Source organism: Chrysochloris asiatica, unplaced genomic scaffold, assembly GCF_000296735.1.
Source record: "Chrysochloris asiatica unplaced genomic scaffold, ChrAsi1.0 scaffold00132, whole genome shotgun sequence".
NCBI lineage: Eukaryota > Metazoa > Chordata > Mammalia > Afrosoricida > Chrysochloridae > Chrysochloris > Chrysochloris asiatica.
This window is the reverse complement of record NW_006408650.1, coordinates 6,944,571-6,957,506: the sequence shown is the minus strand read 5'-3', so window position 1 is coordinate 6,957,506 and position 12,936 is coordinate 6,944,571. Positions and strand designations below refer to the sequence as shown.

The window sequence follows — 12,936 nt, the reverse complement described above, 5'->3', positions numbered from 1 at the left end:
GCCCGTGAGTCCAGCCTCTGGGCATGGGGAGGGCAGACCAGATCTGGGCTCTGCTCCAGAAGTATCTGTATGTGTAATGGTGCCCCAGGGGCCGAGTCTGCATTGTGTAGCATGTGGGTGTGGTGTCCACACCCCAGCCTTCAGAAAAATTATTTCCCCCAAGGAGCTGAGAAGCAGAGGCTCAGGGTACCTCTCCCATTGCCTTTGTTAACTGTGGGTCTGGTGGGACACTGGTTCCCAGCTGTGCTGAAATTGCCAATGACCCCCTCCGGTGACATGCTTTTAGGGGAAAAGGCAATATCCTCCTGGCCTCCAGCTGCAGACAGGTTTCCCCAGCGCTATGGGGCCTCTGCCCCAGGCCGTGGAACTGCTTCTGCCCCACAAACCGGGACTGAAAACAGCTTTAGAAGGGAGGCTAGTAAACCTAGTGAGGTCTTAGGCTACTGGGAGAGAGAGGCAGAGCCTTAACTTTTGCTTTCAGCTCTGAGGCCTCATGAAGCTGGCCAGTCCCTGCTCTCTGACTGCCTTAGGATGCCTGTGGCTGCCGAGAGTCTCACTGAGTTGAGATGGTTTGATAGTGAACCTACAGAGCTTGGGGCTCCTGGGGCCGCTGACTCAGTGAGCATGAGTGTGTGCAGGAAGGGGCTTGTAATCGCTCTGGGCTGCCTTTAGAGAGGAGGGGCCTGCTGGGAGAGTTCAGGGCCCCAGAAACTCCACTCTGGGGAAAGGAGGGAAGGCCGAGGATTCGGGCCCCACACTGGAGGGCTGGACAGAGAATAGCCTCCTCCCACCCCTCTGTTCCTGTCCAGCCTAACCCAGGCCGGTTGGGGTCTGAAAGGCAAAGGAAAATTAAGTCTGGCCTGCTTCAGGAGACCCCAAGGGAGAACTCAGCCTTAGGGCAAGCTCAAAGCCCACAGGCCTGCAGAACATCTTGCCACTCCAGAACGGCAGGTGAGAGGCAATGGGGGAACACAGCCCTATGGCTTTGATGATGTCACTAAAGCACTCATGTCGTCAGTTTCCACAGTTGCCCAGTGGTGTCCATCACCTCCTGCAGAGCTCTGAGGGATGGACCAGGGCCACAGGGCATCATCCATGGACTATTCTGTTACAGGAGGAAGAGGATGGGAGGGCCATGCCCCAGCCCGTGGACCAGGCTACTGCTGGCAGCCCTGCTAAGTGTCAGCTTCTCCGGTCACATGGGTGAGTGAGGCAGGGTGTGGTCTTCTCACGGGGTCTCCCTGCACCCAGATAGTCACTCTGCCATTTGACAAGTGACCACTGTGTTCAGGGACTGGGGAGGAGCTTCAGGCTTTGGACTTGGCAGTCCTGGGTTGTGTGGCCTGAGAGAGGGAGATTCTGTGCAAAGAAGAGATGAGAGTCAGCACTAAGCAATCGCGGAAGTGCTGAGGCCTCAAGAAAATGTTAAAGGGATTTGAAGAGGTGATCCAATGTCTGCTCCCACGTCTCCAGTCAGCTGGTGTGGGACAGCTCCTACCCCTTGAATGTTGCTTACCAACTGAGGTCTTGAGAGCTTTAGCTAGAGCTTGGTAAGAATATTTACAGCAAGAAAATTGGCAAACACCATCAATCAGGATTCTCCACTGAATCCCCACCCAAGTCTTTTTTATTTTGTTTTTTTTTTCCTTTTTCTTTTCCTAGAGAAGGTTGTTCAAGTAACTTTTATCTTGCTGATTGAGTCCTCACTTGTGTTTGTTTCTTTTAATAATTTGTTGTACTTTTTGTTGTTGTTGAGACTATGCACAGCAAAATGTACTAATTCAACAGTTAGTTTGTAGATGTACAATTCAGTGATGTTGATGACATCCTGACTCCGTCTCTGAGTGATTCGTCCTTCCTTCACATACATTCACTACCCCTAGGAGTCCTGAAGTAGTGCTGTAGGATAATGCGCTGGACTGCAAGGTCAGCTTGAACCACAAGGTCGGCAATTCAAACCCACCAGCCGCTCCTTGAAAACCCTATACAGGGTCACTATGGGTTGGAACCAACTCAACAGCACCCAACAACAACGACAAAGGTTCCTATATCATCTTTAGAGTTGTGGTTGTCAATTTGAGTCCATATTGTTGTTGTTAAGTGCCGTGGAGTCGGTTTCAACTCATAGCGACCCGGTACAGGTCAGAGGCTGTAAATCCTTATGGGATCAGAAAGCCTCATCTTTCTCCCGCGTAACTGCTGGTAGTTTCGAACTGCTGACCTTGTGGTTTGCAGCCCGATTCATAACCACTACACTACCAGAGCTCCTTTGAGCCAATGTAGATAGATCTTAAAAGAGCATAATCATTTCTAGTTATTGACTAAGCACATTATTGCCTGGAGCCACTGGGAGCACATAGTAGGTCCAGATTGTATTTTTGACAGAGCAGAACCAACATGAATCCCAATAACCTTTGAGGGCCATGCTGGAGTTTTACCTCATTCATTTACTAAAGACCTACTGGGGGCCAGACTTTGTTCTAGGACTTGGGAACAAGTAACCATTTGCCATCAAATCCATTTCAACTTATGGTAACCCCATGTGTGTCAGAGTATAACTGTGCTCCGTGATATTTTCAATGCTGAGCCTTCAGAAGTTCTCCAGTTCTTCTGAGGCACCTGCTGTACTTTCTATTAGCAGCTTAACAACTTATACCACCAAGAGACAGGCTCAGGGAACACAGCCCCTGATTCTGGAGAGTCACGTGAGCTATGATGGGAAGTGATTGTGAACAGAGGGCAGGGCACAGTGGACACAGCTTGTCCCAGGTCTTGGGAAAGGTGGTGGAAACTTTCAAAGAGCTGAAGAGTTATCACACGAGGGTCAACCAGGGTTCCAGGAGGCAAATGAGCCAGCATATCTGTCCCAGTCCCCCATTTTCCCCTCTAGACTTGAGCAGAAGGTCACGTGTATGAGATCTAGCTCTGCTCTGTGTCTTCCTCTGTAGAATGGGGAGAGAATCCCACCTTTCATGAGCGGGGGGTACATAGGAAGGACATGGCCATTGCTCAGAGCCATCCCAATGTGTGTGCCGTCTCTGCCCCCAGCAAACCGCTGCAAGAAGGCCCAGGTGAAGACCTGTACCGAGTGCATCCGTGTGGACAAGGACTGCGCCTATTGTACTGATGAGGTGAGGGGACCACCTACTCATCCCCAAGTCTGCCCCAGTTTACACTTGCCACACCCTCAGCCCAGGCTTGGCCCAGGTGGGCGTGGGAGAACAGGCAAGAGTCCAAAACATTCCATTGGAAAGAAAACACAGAGGTTAGGACAGCCAGGGGCTGCTTCCTGCTGACCCAGTCTTCTTCCCACCAGATGTTCAAGGAGCGGCGATGCAACACCCAGGCGGAGCTGCTGGCCGCAGGCTGCCCACAAGAGAACATGATGGTCATGCAGAGTAGCTTTGAGATCACAGAGGTGCCCTGCCCGAGCATTGATGGGGGGATGGACTCTCCAAACCCAAGGTTTTGTCCCTTGGCTGGGATGAGAGGCCCCTCATGAGGCCAGCTGCTCCCCCGCCCCTGTTCACAGGAGACCCACATTGACACCACCCTGCGCCGCAGCCAGGTCTCCCCACAAGGGCTGCGGCTGCGGCTGCGGCCAGGCGAGGAGCAGCAATTCCAGTTGGAAGTATTTGAGCCCCTGGAGAGCCCTGTGGACCTTTACATCCTCATGGACTTCTCCAACTCCATGTCTGACGATCTGGCCAATCTCAAGCAGATGGGGCGGAACCTGGGTATGCTGGGCAGGTGTGGAAGACGGGGACCTCACTCAGCAGTCTGCCTGGGAGGCTGCACCCGCACCACCAGGAAAGACAGGAAGACTATTTCTTCAGGGTAGAGTCCTGGCCAGACCTGCCTGCCCTCTGCAGACATCAGGGAAGGCCCAGGGTGGTGGGCTTCAGAGTCCTCAGGACTCAACAAGGAGGGACCACCTTCATGAAATCTCAACTCGACAGACCTGGGCTCAGCTTCCTAGACTCCCAGCATGCTATCTGCATGACTCTGGGTCCCCCAAGTCCCATTTCTCTCACCTGTAAAAAGGGAAAAATGTTCTTGAGAACATGAACTGAGGGCCCGCCTGTAGAATGTTGGCAGTAAACTATTGTTCACTTCTTCCTCTTTCCCAAGCCTGCCCTGGGTCTTTGGTTTTTATTTCAGGGGTGGTGGTGAATATTGGGGCACAGTATTTCTGAGGTGCACAAGCAGTTAATCATTCAATTGCTAAGCACAAGGTTGGTGGTTCAAGTCCACCTAGAAGTAACCCAGAAGAAAGGTCTGGCAATCTGCTTCTCAAAAATCAGTCACTTAAAACTCTACAGGGCACAGCTCTACTCTGAACCACGTGGGGTAGCCATGACTTGGAACAGACTTGGAATGGCTACTGGGGTGGTGCTATTGGGTCAGTTGCCCCCTTTTTCCTGTGAATGTCCAGCCCAGGTCCTGAGTCAGCTCACCAGTGACTACACGATTGGATTTGGCAAGTTTGTGGACAAAGTCAGCGTCCCCCAGACAGACATGAGGCCTGAGAAGTAAGTGACACAGTAGGCCCCAGGTGGGCAGGGGTCCCGACTGTGTGGCTCCCACCTCCTCATTCACCAGCTCCCTGAAATTAGTCAAAGGGGCACTGGCCAGAGAGGGAGAAGGTACGGCAACAGGCACTGGGGTCTTGGAGTCTTTTCCCTACTAATGTGCTCTCGCTCCCTTCCCCCCTCCACCCAGGCTCAAGGAACCCTGGCCCAACAGTGATGCCCCCTTCTCCTTCAAGAACGTCATCAGCCTGACTGAAGATGTGGAGGAGTTTCGGAGTAAACTGCAGGGAGAACGCATCTCGGGCAACCTGGATGCTCCAGAAGGGGGCTTTGATGCCATCCTGCAGACAGCTGTATGCACGGTGAGTGCCCAGCGCCCTGAGCTGCTGCTAGCCTGCCCTGATGCCAGGCTCAGGGCCTCCCAAGGGGGCACCCAGGACAAACTCAGACCCTCTGGGTGGCTCTCAATTCTAATCCTGGTGTAGATGTGCTGGGAGCCAAGGTTTCCAGTCTGAGCAGTAACATTAGCCAGCAAGGCATACAAGGACTTTGAGGTTCCTGTGTCTTCTGTGTCCTGAGGCCAGCTGTCCTGCCATTCCTGTTCCTAATACCAGTCTCCCAAGACCTAGAAGTCACCCAGTCTTCAACTGTGCTGGCCAGCTGAAGAAAGCACTTCTTTTTAAGTGTGCTTTTTTTTTTTCCATTTTGAAACCAGTGCAACCATATTGCAGACAACTTCGAAAACAAAGAACAGAAGTTGCTCATCGTCCCACCACCATTAAACTGTCAATTTTATTTTCTTCTCCTCATGTCAGTATAGTGAGAATCAGTGTACTCTCACTTCTGAAACTTCCTTTTTCCCCACTGAACACCGGCATGAGCATTTGCTCTCGTAATCCATTGTTTCCAAAGGCACCACATACGTTTTCCTAACAAATCGGTCCTCGCTTATCTCATTATACAACATTTTGCATTTACAACAATAGTAGAAGATCTCTTATCCAACTCTCTGGCGTATTGATGATGTATGTCTGGCAGTAACGAGTGCCAAAGCGTGAGGCAAGAGTAAAGCAGGTTATAACAGTGACGTGTCAATGTAGCTGAGCCATAATTCCCAGTGGCTTGGCAGTTACGGAATGGTGTGATTTGGCAATTATGTAATGTTGTAATTTAGCAGTTATGGAATGATGTCATTTGACGGTTGTGGAATGATGTCATTTGACGTTTGTGGAATGATGTCATTTGACGTTTGTGGAATTATATCATTTGACAGATATGGAATGATGTCATTTGACCATTATGAAATGATGTCATTTGACCGTTATGGAATGATATCATTTGACTGTTATGGAATGATGTCATTTGACTCTTAGGGAATGATGTCATTTGACAGTTATAGAATGATGTTGTCACCCTCCACTTTGTGATATGACATCATCATCTCCATTTTTACATAATTTTTGCATCATGACCTGGTCTTTGGAACCTAACCAAGTGCGAAGAGGGTACACACCTCTATACTTAATTTAGCAAGCCTTTTTTCATTTAACATTGTATTGTGTACATTTTCCTATGCAGTGAAAATCTTCCTGCCTACTAGCTCCGAGCTTGAGTGAGAATCGAATGAACCTGGTTCAGATCTTCTGTGGGACCCTCTGTACCCACAGACCCTGCATTCTTTTCTCATCCCCTTCATTGGCTCATTGGCTAGTCTCTGGTTTCCATCATCATCCTTCTGATGTCATCATTTATGTTGGCGGCCTAGTGTTTACCCATTGGCCCGACCAAGCCCCCATAACATTGTGATGAATGTCCTTTGTATTCCTCCTTGCACTCTCCAGAAGGACATTGGCTGGCGCCCAGACAGCACCCATCTGTTGGTGTTCTCCACGGAATCTGCTTTCCACTATGAAGCTGATGGTGCCAACGTGTTGGCGGGCATCATGAGACGCAATGATGAGGAATGCCACTTGGATGCCACGGGCACCTACACCCAGTACAGGACACAGGACTACCCATCGGTGCCCACCCTGGTCCGCCTGCTCGCCAAGCACAACATCATCCCCATCTTTGCTGTCACCAACTACTCTTACAGCTACTATGAGGTAGGGAGGCGGGGCCTAGGGAGCTGCTCAGAAATCCGTCCTGCCCTCCCTCCTCCCTCCCTGCTGTAACAAAGATACAGACATGTACTCATTCACAGTTAGGAGGCTGCAAGTCCAAATTCAGGGTTAGGGCCCTACTGGAAGGCATTCTGTCTCCTAGCATTAGTCCTCAAGAGGTTGGTTTGAAGCGCAAAGTCAGCGGTTCAAACTCACCAGCTGCTCCTCGGAAACCCTATCCAGGGTAACTATGAATCGGGACTGACTTGACAGCATTTAACAACAACAACATAGTAGGAGTTCTGGTAGGATAAGCACTTGACTGCTAACCACAGGTCGGCGAGTCAAGCCCACTGGCTGAACCCTACACAGGGTCGCTATAAGTCAGAATGACTCAAGGGTATTTAAAAATAACCGTTTTTTTCAGCTTCTGTTTCTCTATTCCTTGACCGTTTGCATGTGAAGTGTGTCTTTCTCTATTTGTGCTTCCTTCTCTGTACCTAAGAAGTTCTGGTAGCGCAGTGGTTACGAATTAGACTACTAACTTCAAGGTCAGCAGCTTGAAGGTACCAGCTGTTCTGCGGGAGAATGATGACCCTTTCTGCTTCTGTAAAGATTTCCAGCCTTGGAAACCTTGTATAGGGGTCACTATGAGTCAGAACCGACTCCACAGCACATAACCACCACCACTCTCTGTACTTAAATGGTCCCTTTTTACATCTCAAAAGTGATTGGCTTTAAACACATCCTGCACTGATTTGGCTTTATTAAAGTTGCAAAGAAAACGCATTCCCAGATGGAATTATATCCATTTACATAGAGTGAAACTAGACTGCGAACCACAAGGTCTACAGTTTAATCCCAACAGCTGCTCCTCGGAAACCCTATACAGGGTCACTATGAGTTGAAACCAACTTCCACTGCACTTAACAAATACAGGGTGAAGGCAACAATGTGACAATTAACAATATAACAATATAGGGTAACAGCAACAATGGACTCAAATGTAACAATTGTGAGAGTGGAGCAGGACTGGGCAGGGCTTTATTCTGTTGTGCTACTGTTGCTATAGCAACCCTTGTAGGTTTTTTGAGGAGCAGCTGGTGGATTTGAACCGTCGACCTTTCAGTTCAAACCAACCTTTCAGTCCAGTGCTTATCCTACAGTGCCACATGAGGAGTCCATAACAACAATGTGTTTGTTGGTAAGTGCTGTCAAGTCGCTTCCATAGCGACCCTGAACAGGATTTCCAAGGAGTGGCTAGTGGGTTTGAACCACTGACCTTGTGCTTCAAACTGACCTTTCAGTCCAGTGCTTATTCTACAGCACCACACCAGGATTTGGGATTAGGATTTGCAACACGTATTCTTGGGGGAGACAGTCTACAAAGAAAGCTTTTGTGTTTTCCTGAGAGTGGGCCCTGGTGGGAGGGAGGTCATATGCCTGTCCCGGACGGAGCCTAGCTCCCAAGCCAGTGGGAGCTAGATGAGCAGGACCCAGGCAGGTTCCAGTCCTAAATTTCCCATCTGCAAAATGAGGACAACTCTGGGTCACGTAAGTGACTTCAATGAGGTGATGCCTGTGCACGTCTGAGTCAGGCCTGGCCTTCCTCTCCACAGAAGCTGCATTCATACTTTCCCGTGTCCTCGCTGGGGGTGCTGCAGGAGGACTCATCCAACATCGTGGAACTGCTGGAGGAGGCCTTCAACGTGAGGGCTGAGTCCTTGTGAGGCGGGACTGAGCGGCGGAGTGGCTAAGGGCTGTCTCAGGGGCAGGCCATCCCTGAGAAAGCAGTTCTGTTTTATGCCAGTGATGAAGGGTCTCTGGAGGTTCCTGGGGGTTGAGGAGCCAAGCTGGGCCTGGCCCCAGACTCCCAAAAGCTTCTGCAACCATGACCCCTTTGACATCACCCTAATTCTCTATGCAAGTGGGAATGAGGGGCTGCCAGGCCAGGCCATAGTGGGGAAGCCCAGGCTCCCGCCCAAGACCACTGACCATCTGCCCTCCTTTAGCGCATTCGCTCCAACCTGGACATCCGGGCCCTGGACAGCCCCCGAGGGCTGCGGACAGAGGTTACCTCCAAGATATTCCAAAAAACGAAGACTGGGTCCTTCCACATCCGGCGTGGGGAAGTGGTACGCCTCTGGGGGGAGGGCGGGGCGGGGGACAGTGAGCAGGCAGGACTGGTACTGTGTTCATGAGGGGTGGGGTTTTCCCAAACAGCGTCAAGCATGTGGTCTCTGGAATCAACAGGCCTGAGTTCCAATCCCTCATATGAGCTTGGCATGCATTCCTCACTTTATCCTTAGCCTTGTCAGTACAGTGGGGTTAGAGGAGCCCTGACCTCAGAGGTTACTAAAATGAATAAATGAGACAATGTAACAGAGTTAAAGGAAATGAGGTATAATATAACAATGTAAAATGTCACCTTCTTTGTCACTGCTGTTAGGAGAACTGTGACTGGATAGAACAGGTATTCAGCCCAAAAAAGGATGGGTAGAGAGCCTCGTGTTGAGGTTCCACACAGTCTCAGAACCTGAGGGCCGGACTTGCCTTTCCTGACAATAGTATCTCTACAGGGCACATACAACGTGCAGTTGCGGGCTATTGAGGAGGTGGATGGGACACATGTGTGCCAACTACCGAGAGAGGACCAGGAGGGGAACATCCACCTGAAGCCTTCCTTCTCTGATGGTCTCAAGATAGACGTGGGCGTCATCTGTGACGTGTGCTCCTGCGAGCTGGTACAGTACAGTCCCATTGGAGGGTGGGCGGATGGGCAGGACGAGCTAACACCCTGTGGTCACATGGCCCTTCCATGTTCCCTTTCATGCGTCCCATACCCTCTCCCTCACACGCCCCACCCCCAACTGTCTTGTTCCAGCAAAAAGAGATCCGATCTTCGCTCTGTAACTTCAATGGGGACTTCATGTGCGGGCACTGTGTGTGCAATGAGGGCTGGTGAGTTGGAGGGGTTCCAGCTGATCCAAAAGGGGCTGACGCTGCCAGACTGGTGGGGGGCTCTGGGGAGGGGACACCCAGTGAAATGCACAGATATAGAGAGGATCTCTGCAAAGACTCACAGGGGAGCAAGTGGTAGCCATCAGGGTTGGAGATGGGGCTGGAGGGTAGGGAGACTTACTATTCACTCCATACCTTTAGTACCTTTTATATTCTGAGCCATGAGCCTCTATTACTTCATCAGAAAGAGAGTCAAGTGAATGGAAGAGCTTCTAGGGAACCCTGGTGGTACAACAGCTAAGCATTCAAACCCATGTAGCCACTTTGTGGGCGGAAGAGCTGGCCACCTGTTCCCATAAAGACTATAGTCTAGAAAACTGTATGGGGCGATTCTACCCTGTCGTACAGGGTCCCTAAGAGTCAGAATGGACTCGTTGGTACCCAACGTCAACAAAGGGCTTTGAAAGCTTCCAGGCACTGAACAAGGCTGTATGTATGTAGTACCTCAAGGGAGAGGAGAAGTGAAGAAGGGACACTTGAGGGGCAGACCTAACAGGAGACTGAGATTTGAGGCTCCGTCACTGCTGTCTGCCGCTGTCCTCTCTGAGTCTCAGTTTCCCTGTCTGTGAAATGGGATCATGAAAGCCCAGCCTTTCTTTCTACCCCACCCCCAAGGAGCGGCAAGACCTGCAACTGCTCCACAGGCTCACTGAGTGACACGCAGCCCTGCCTGCGAGAGGGCGAGGACAAACCTTGCTCAGGTCGCGGCGAGTGCCAGTGTGGGCGCTGTGTATGCTACGGGGATGGCCGCTATGTGGGTCGCTTCTGCGAGTATGACAACTTCCAGTGTCCCCGCTCCGCTGGCTTCCTCTGCAATGGTGAGGAAGCCACCCCCACCCTGCTATATCCATCTCCCTTCTGCACCAGGTTGGGCAATCCAAGCCCTGAACCTCACTTTTCTCATCTACAAATTTGATGCCCTAGGTCCCTGCCTGCTTCCCTGGGTCCTCTCTGACAGCTCTTATCCATGCCCGTCCCTTCCCCTCTTTAGGGTCGTCACCACTCAGCTGAACCTCAATGGTTGGTGGGTGAAGTGCATGATGGTCTTTTCTCTGCACTTCTAGCAGCAGGACTGGAGTTATATTTTCTGTGTATCTATCTGCACAGGGCCTGACTCAGTGTTGGGTTTGGGTGGTGGGCACATAGTCCAGCCAGGAGCTACAGAGCTGGGCAGGGGACACAGAATCCGTGTCCATTGTCATATGGATGGATTGGGTGATAGAATGGAGGCATGAGAATCAATTAGTCAAATACTTCAGTGAATCCCGACTCATAAGTATATATTAAGTTGCCACTGTATGCTTCGCACTGGAGGGTTGGGTGTCTATTTTTCTACACTTTCTTCCACTCCTGCTTTTATCTGCCATTTCTTAACTCAGAGAAGTGCTCAGAGAACTGAAAGGAAGAATCCAGCACCTGCCATGCAGAGAAAAGTGGGCAGTTGTTACAGATGGAGGCCAGGCCAGAGTGGGAGTGGCTGGTTCTAGTTCACACTGGCCCAGGTCTAGTCCAGTCCAAACATTTCTCAAGAGGTCAGAAAGTAAAGATCTATAGCTTTGTAAGAATCCTGGTGTGGCACTGTAGGATAAGCACTTGACCTCAAGGTTTGTTTTAACTGCAAGGTCGGTGGTTCAAATTCACCAGTCACTCCTCAGAAACACTACACAGGGTCACTGTGAGTCAGAACCAACTGGACAGCACTTAATAATAATAACAACATAGCTTTGTGAGCCTTAGAGCCTTTCTCACAAGTATTCAATTCTGCATCCATAAGCAATACGTAAGCAATGAGCGTGGCTGTGTTCTAATCAAACGCGATTTACAAAGACAGGTGACTCACTGGATTTGACCCACAGGCCAGAGCGGCTGGTGGTGGTGGTGTTCATATGCTGTGGAGTTGGTTGCGACTCATAGCGAACTTGTATAGATAGGGTTTCCAAGGCTGTAAATCTTTATAGGAACAGAAAGCCTTATCTTTGCCCCATGACAGGCCATAACTAGTTGACCCTTATTCTAGTTCAGGTGTTGTTGTTAAGTGCCGTGGAGTCAGTTCCGACTCATAACAACCCTGTACAGGGTTTCTGAGGTTGTAAATATGGGAGCAGAAAGCCTCATCTGATCTGTCTCCACAGAACAGCTGGTAGTTTCGAACTGCTGACCCTGAGGTTAGCAGCCCAATTTGTAACCACCACGCTACCAGATGCCATCAAATCAATTTTGACTCATAAGGATCCCATGTGATAAAGTAGAACTGCCCCCATAGAGTTTTCTAGACTGTAGTCTTTCCAAGTCTTTCTTCCAAAGAGCCACTGGAAAGGTTAAAGTACCCACCCTTTGGATAGCAGCCAAGCTCTTAACCATTGCAACATTGTTACTCTGTTAGATTGTATGCTTTGGGCAAAAGGGAGTCATTGAAAGTTTCAATTTCATTTTCTAACTATTTGTATGTAACCTTATATCCAGTCACCTTGCTAAACTCACTTATCAAATCTAAAAATTTACCTGTAGATTCTTCTGTAATATTGGGAGGACTTGATACTTGCAAATGACAATTTTATTTCTTCCTTTTATTTCTTTTTCTTACCTTATTGCATTGGTCAAGACCCATTAGAGGTTTTTAAACAGAGCCTCATGATTGGATTTGTTTGGGTGTCTCACAGTGGAGGTAGGAGGTGGGCTGGTGGGGGAGATGGAGAAGGAGATTCCAGGAGAAGGAGGCCAAGTGGCTCTAAGGTCCTGTTCTCACAGCTATTCACTGGTAGGTGGGCAGCCTGGGATTGCAGGTGCAAATGTAGTTCTCCTCTCTCTTCCCTCCACTCTACAGACCGAGGTCACTGCACCATGGGCCAGTGTGTGTGCGAGCCGGGCTGGACAGGCCCAAGCTGTGACTGTCCCCTTAGCAATGCTACCTGCATCGACAGCAATGGGGTATGCCTGGCACTGGGACAAGCAGGATGGGGCAGCTGAGCTGGTGTCCAGTCAGGGCCATCCTCTCCAAAGGATGCCAGCTGGAGAGATGGGAAGGAAGAGGAGAAAGCAGGGTGATGGGGGACACACCTGGCTCACTAGTACCTCTCCTTACCCCAGGGCATCTGTAACGGACGTGGTCACTGTGAGTGTGGACGCTGTCACTGTAACCAGCAGTCTCTCTACACAGACACCACCTGTGAGATCAACTATTCGGCGGTGAGGCTGGGAGTTCATGGGGGTGGGAATGGCAACCTGGGAACGCTGGACACAAGGGGGTGGCGTCTGGTGCTGTAGGAGCCAGTGGGGGGCGG

General features: G+C 50.3%; 1 protein-coding gene across 3 annotated transcripts in view; it reads left to right on the top strand.

The window, feature by feature from the left end:
• The first annotated feature begins 1,121 nt into the window (after positions 1–1,121).
• ITGB4 (integrin, beta 4) overlaps positions 1,122–12,936 on the top strand; it is a 31,185-nt gene continuing 19,370 nt past the window's right edge. For 2 of the 3 annotated variants that reach the window (XM_006869573.1, XM_006869572.1), the window contains exons 1-14: positions 1,125–1,203; positions 3,049–3,131; positions 3,317–3,418; positions 3,533–3,737; positions 4,436–4,532; positions 4,723–4,894; positions 6,374–6,637; positions 8,254–8,343; positions 8,647–8,769; positions 9,214–9,378; positions 9,519–9,595; positions 10,271–10,473; positions 12,480–12,583; positions 12,743–12,841. In XM_006869573.1, the coding sequence (XP_006869635.1) occupies positions 1,125–1,203; positions 3,049–3,131; positions 3,317–3,418; positions 3,533–3,737; positions 4,436–4,532; positions 4,723–4,894; positions 6,374–6,637; positions 8,254–8,343; positions 8,647–8,769; positions 9,214–9,378; positions 9,519–9,595; positions 10,271–10,473; positions 12,480–12,583; positions 12,743–12,841 (1,863 nt within the window). Of the gene's footprint in view, positions 1,204–3,048; positions 3,132–3,316; positions 3,419–3,532; positions 3,738–4,435; positions 4,533–4,722; positions 4,895–6,373; positions 6,638–8,253; positions 8,344–8,646; positions 8,770–9,213; positions 9,379–9,518; positions 9,596–10,270; positions 10,474–12,479; positions 12,584–12,742; positions 12,842–12,936 lie in introns of all 3 variants that reach the window. The other variant, XM_006869574.1, reaches the window with a different exon arrangement.